This window comes from Ptychodera flava, chromosome 14 (genome assembly GCF_041260155.1).
Source record: "Ptychodera flava strain L36383 chromosome 14, AS_Pfla_20210202, whole genome shotgun sequence".
In the NCBI taxonomy this organism is placed as follows: domain Eukaryota; kingdom Metazoa; phylum Hemichordata; class Enteropneusta; family Ptychoderidae; genus Ptychodera; species Ptychodera flava.
The window spans coordinates 1,121,884-1,128,346 of record NC_091941.1 but is presented as its reverse complement, the minus strand read 5'-3'; the positions used below and the strand labels follow the sequence as shown (position 1 = coordinate 1,128,346).

At 38.3% G+C, this 6,463-nt stretch overlaps 1 protein-coding gene across 3 annotated transcripts in view; it reads right to left on the bottom strand.

Moving 5' to 3' along the window:
- LOC139148901 (uncharacterized) overlaps positions 1–6,463 on the bottom strand; it is an 84,801-nt gene that overhangs the window by 7,955 nt on the left and 70,383 nt on the right. For all 3 annotated transcript variants that reach the window (XM_070720348.1, XM_070720349.1, XM_070720350.1), the window contains 3 exons: positions 6,385–6,438; positions 4,151–4,371; positions 213–3,325 (listed from right to left, as the gene is read on the bottom strand). In XM_070720348.1, the coding sequence (XP_070576449.1) occupies positions 213–3,325; positions 4,151–4,371; positions 6,385–6,438 (3,388 nt within the window). The remainder of the gene's footprint in view (positions 1–212; positions 3,326–4,150; positions 4,372–6,384; positions 6,439–6,463) is intronic.

The window sequence follows — 6,463 nt, the reverse complement described above, 5'->3', positions numbered from 1 at the left end:
AAATGAATGATAAAATTGAAATGGTGTGGTGCACTGTGAGAGATTTTTCAAAATAGATAATTGCAACTTTACCAAACTATATTTTAGGTTCCTGTCATTATACTTAATTCAACAAAATGATTTTGTAATGTCCATTAGTTCCAAAGTTCCTGTGTTTAGGTATGCCATTGCACTTGTTTCTAATCATCAAATGAAGATTGGTGAATACTTACTGTAGTCTGTTGGGTACTTTCTCCTGGCTGATCTTCACAGATGTCTTGAAGATCAATGAAGTCATTTGGATTAACATTTCCATCAGTCACTTCAAGAACTTCATCTCTCCCTGCCTCTTCTTCAACATCTGGTACACTCTCAAGAGGCAAATCACCCTCGTTTTGTTGTATATTCACACTGATTACAGTTTCAACAGATGTATCGGTAGTGATGGTGTCGATGGATGTATCAGTGTCAATATTGGATGACAACAGATCTGTGTCATCGCCAACTGTCTGTGGACTCTCTGATTCATAGCTTGGTTGCATTTCAATAGATGATTCCCCTTCAAATTGTAAATGTTCACTATCTTCAGGCTCTTCTTCTGAGGCATCCTCATACATAATAATTGGAATGCTTAATCCTTCCTTGTTGGATTCTGGCATATCTGTCTCCTTCTGAAGTCCATGTGTATCCGTCAGATACACTTGGCCAGTTTCCTCTGAATAGGACAATTGTTCAATTCCACCAGCAGGAAGACTATGAGATATGGATCTTGGAAAGGTGGGTGATATAGTGTCTTCACTGAGCGATCCCTCACCATACTTTGTCTCATGTATTTCTTGTGAAGTGTCTAACCCTACATCACATCTACCCCTATTGTCTTTGATCAGTGCTATGGTGCTGTGCTTGGTGCTTGAATATTCTGGGTATTCTAAAGCTATAATGTGACTTTCTTGGTGCTCTTTGTGCTTGAGTGATAGCCCAACAACACTTTCATTCTGTGCCACACCTGTGCCTTTAGGAACTTCATTGTCAACAGTAACATTAATTCTACCTTTAAGCTGTGCACTCTGTTTTGATAAAGGTGTTTTCATTTGACTTACACGCATGATGGTGGATGACGCAACCCCTTTCCCATGATCCTTACTCACAGGTTCATTGACTGGAATTGAAACAAAGACCCTATCATCGGCAGAAGTGTGATATGGATCCAAGCCCACGTCATCATGCTGATTTGTCAAAAGCTGGATTTTACTGGTCATGTTCTGAAAATATCCTTCAAATGCTGCCTTGCCCTCCTCAGACTTTTCTCTTGGTGAAGAAGGTAAGCTCTCATCTGAAATTATCTGTGATCCCTCAATGCTGTCTGCTGACATTTCACTCCTTGCTCCGGAAGTTTTAAATACATCAGAGCCGTCAAGGCTATCCACCGGGGTACTGAATCTAGGATCTCCAACTTTGATATTGCCGTCTTTGTCTCTGTACATTAAAATTTCTGTCTCATCCAGAGGGTTTCTAAACAGACCTTGTGGCTTGTCAAAAAGGAATTCATTAGTGGCCATGAGTCCAACAGCAGAGTCCACACTTTCACAACCTTCATGAGGGCTGAATGGCCCCATATCTGCATTTGTGAATGGATAAGGGTCTCCGGCTGGAATGTATTTGCCTCCTCTTGGTCTCTTTGATATGGGTTCATTCTCATCCTCCAGTGAGTCAACTTCACCCTCTGATAGCTCTTCCAATGACCTGTCATCACCTTGTTGGCTGTCATTTGGATAAGGATCAGTACTCTGAGAACTGTTCAATTCTCCATTGTCAAAGATGGAGTCGGCACTCTCATAAAAGCCTCTTGGTTTTATTCCTGGCAGTTTTTCAAGGGGAAGCCTTGTATGGAATGCTGGGATATCCTCAAAAGACTGTCCCCTCACAGGTGACAAAGAGCTCTCATCACTCTCACCCTGCAGTAGTTGTTCCTGTGATCTTGTCAGCTTCCATTCTACTTCAAAATCATCTGAACCACTGGTTGTGTGACGGCTTTTTCTCATTGGCCGAATGAAAGGTTTCCTGACTTTTCCTTGGCTGTTTTTGGCTGGTTTTGAATCATCACTCTCAGTACTTTTAGAGGACCCTCTCTGAATTTCAGAATCAGTAGTGCCTGATTTCTTTGACTGGCCTTTGTCTCTTGTTGCATTCTGCCTGCTTCTTTTTAGTGAGCTTGGTGTTTTGACCAGACCAGCTTCTGTTGCATTTTCAACAGGTTCTGTCTCTAGTCTTGCATCAACATCGAGGGGACTGACATCGATGCCAACATCTCTTGTAAATGATGTTGGGCTGAGACTTCTACTCCTCTGTAAGACTAAATCATTTGTGGATGTCTGGCATGCTATATCAACCATACTGCTTGATACGGCCATACCTTTCAATCTCGCATCCAATTTTCTACTTCTTGGAATTACTGTTTTATCTTTGGTTTTACTTGATGGTCTTCCAGGACTGTCACCTGCCTTGCGGACCCAAGGCCTGCTTGAGCCATCAGAATTATGAGACAAGTGACCGGCTGAATTAGGAAGTGGAAATATTTGTCGGCTTCCATGGTTGCCATCCTTTGCTTGAAGTCTTACTCTTGCTCTCACATGGCTAAAGTCAACATTTCCTGACTTGTTGTCTCGAACACTCCTCCTTAAGAATTTGAATTTTTCTCCTTCATAAGAAGGGTACAGTCTTGAATAAACACCGGTGGCCTGAGTTGTCCTAGGACTCTTTCTAGCTGGTGAACAATCAGCACTTCTATTAGTCCTTGCCTTTGAGTCCCTCTGTGGTGGCCAAGTTGGCTGCAGCATTCGTTTTGGTTTAGCACCAGTTTTCATAGCTGTCAGTCCTTCTTTATCTGACATAGCTTTGCTACTATGACTATCACTATCACTCTGTCCACTAACTGCCCTACTACTCTTAGTAAATGTTTTAACACTTGAAATGCCCTGTAAATTTGAGGGCCTGAGTTGCTCCCGACTGTTATGCTTTCTTAAGTAATCCTGTTTCGCAGATTCAATCTTTTTCAGGTGCTTCTCTGCTCTTTTGATGCGTTCCTTGCTTGCCCGTTCCTGTTTCTCAAATTTCTTCTGTCTTTTCTGTATGCTTTCCTCTGCTCTCTTCACCGACTGGTTTTGCAAGAGTTCAATATTAGCTATTCTTTTCTTTCCAACTTCAAGTGTATCAAGCTCTTCGATATTCACTTCAGAAGCCTGCAAGACTTGTGACAGCATCAAGTCTGTTTGGACTCCCAAGGCCTTTGTGTCTCCAGATGCCACATCTTTTAGAGTCCTCAGCTCTGATGACAGTCGCCGTTCACCTGCAAGTAGGGCAACAAAACATTCAATAAGAAAACTTTATTGAATACATGCCAAACTGTGGAAGGTATGTGAAATATGCATGCCTTCAGTACCGTACAGTAAATTGAAAAGCAAATGTTGTTAACAAATGTTACTACAAAAGGAAACGCCAACATGTCTATATTAAATTTAGTCTATGTTTTGACAACTGTCTCTTGGTCAGTGTTTACTTAGTGTACAGGACAATAATGTAGCTCTCTCTATTTCTTTGATGAGGGAAATAGCAATGTATTCCTCTGGGTATTCCCCCGAATGCCTTGTCGCTTGGTAATAAAATACACAGATGTCACCCCTACTTTCACTTGTGCATACAATTCTCCAAGAAGTTTATCCGTCTTTCTGTGCAAAGCATTTTTCCAAGTTGTTCAAATTTGAAGATATTTGCAACTTGACTTTTTCTCCAAAAATTCACTGACTAACTGCTTTACAGCTTTGACCATCTCAAATTAAAACATTAGTGTGGACAGAGGTCTACCTTTGTTTTCAAAGCTGTCGAGATTTCAAATAACAATATGAATTTTCAATGTCTCAGCTATTTAGGGAATACCATCTGCAACTAACAGAGAGGTGGCAGGACACGTTGGTTTCACAGTATATTACAAAAGTGTTGAATTAAATGTTTAAAGAGACTCACTAAATATTTATGATAAAAATTATTTAAGATTATTTTACGCTAAAAATATTTATCATAAAAATTATTTACAATACTTTGAGTACTGCCTACTGATATGCAAAATTATTTCATAAGATCACGGAAAGTATACACAATTCACAAATATTTTCACCTGCAAGTTTTTGCTGCTCCAATTTTTGCTTCATTTGTTCAAGTTCTTGTTCGTGTTTCTGTTTGGCAAAATCACTCTGCTGCTTCAGTCTCTCAAGGATTTGTTTCTCCCGTTGAATTTCTGTTTGCCATATCTGCCTCATCCTTTCCATTTCCTCTTGTCTGATAGCGTAGGCTTCCTCTGCTTCTCTCTGTTCTTGTTTCAACTCATCAACTTTCCGCCTAGGCAGGGAATTTTCAACAGTAAGTCATGAAACAAAAGGATTCTATAAATTAAAGTTTATGCAAGTTCTCAATATACAAAAGTAGTTATTTCAGATTTATTAATTAGTTATTTTCATGTAGTACATGTTAGCCTACATGAAAATCCAACTTCAAAGTCACAAAAAGGTAAATAAAATATACTTCAAGACAGTCTCTAGTAATTATATTCTTGTACAGTGAGATTCTTTTGGGATGAATTAGAGTTAGAGATGTAAAACAATTCAAATATTTGAATCCTGATGACTTACTCCAAAATCACAATTTCCTTACTTAGTTATGCATTACAGACTATCTTGAAAATACAAATTTCAGTCCCATTTCAAAGTTGTACCTTCAAATCTAAGTCAATGCAAGGTTTGTCATATCATTCTAAACATGGCTGATTTGAATGTTCTATCTTTTTCTCGTCTTCGAATTTAGAAGAATTGTCCAGTATTGCAAACAAAGTTTGAGGTAAAATACTTATCCAAGGTCAGTGACAATTATTTGAGAGAAACTGATACACAATTAATATACAATACCAGTGAATTCATATATAAAATATACAATGATTGATATTGGGAGGAAAGCAGAAACATATTACAAGTTGTAATGTATTTAATTCAATTAATCCTGAACTTGTATGATAAGTCCATGTTGGTGTCACATTTACCATAAATGGAGTCTTGTAGAAGTTCTAGGAGAGCCAACAACCCCTTCTCCCGCACCCCAAACACTAACCAAAACCCTATCCCCAACCACAGCAGGTCCAGGAGAGTCAACAACCCCTCCCCAAACACTAACCCCGACACTAACCTTAACACTAACCCTAACCCTAACCCTTATCCTATCCCTTATTCTATCCCTAACACTATTCCTAACTGGTGGTTGGGAAATCATTCCTGGGCAGTAAACATCCAAGGGATTTACCATGCTGATATATTTATATCACAGACACACTTGAATATCATATGTGAAAACATAAATTACAATATTCCTAGCAATCGTAAATTTCCTTGATATAAAAAAAATGTTAATCATAAATTTCCTAGAAATCAGAAAATTTCTAGAAACCTACATTGGCACTAATACTCAAATGCTATTGTACAAACAGAAATTTTTGTTTTACCAATAAATGCAATGCATTGTGGGTAAAATGGAGTGCATCGTACAAATCTGATTGATTAATAACAATTCATTTTGTAACAGATTATAATGTCAATCAGTGGACGAATAATGAGTTTTGAAAACAATATATCAAACACCATTTGTTTAGAGTGAAAAATCAAGAACTCAAATGAAGCTTGATCTTAACAAAACTGAAAATGCAAAGTAACGTTTATATGTGTCGCAGGAGCTTTCCTGCATATCACTGCATAATGAATGCCAAGGCAAAGAAGGGTTCCCTGTTATGAAACAAGTGATTTTATGACACTGTCAAGTTGTTGTTGCCAAACTTCATATTCAACAGAAAGAGAAGGCTTTTATAATGGACAACCTTTCAAATTATAAATAATGTGCCTTTTGAAATAATCCTACTGCATAGTTATTGTAAGAAGAGGAAAAAACCCTATCCTATGGTCAAGAAACCCTACGAGTTCAGAAGAGGGAACTTATCAAAATCTAAATGTTCACATGCAGAAATCCCTTGTTATTCTAAATAGGTATCTTTATGAGCCACTGTCGTTTCTACATTGTAGTACAACTGAGACAAGTGTTGATACAGCATCAATACAATGAACAACAACCTTTGTGCACATAGCAATGGCAACAACACCCTTGTCAAAAGTACAGATTCATGAGTACCCGACCCAACCTAACCTAAATCTGACATCAATAGAGTTTACGGTCAGGGGAGTTCATAATGGTATCAGAGTCAGCTGTCAGTCAGCATTAATTGTCAAGGTCAGCTTTGATCATGTGAAGTATATAGGACGACTTAGCTTGCTAGCACTTTAAGATCTAGAAATTGCTTGTACAACTTTTACTAACCTTGTTTCTTCAAGTCTGTCTGTTTCTTTCTTTTGTTGCATCTCAATTTCAAGTCTGTAAAGAAACACAGGAATGGCAT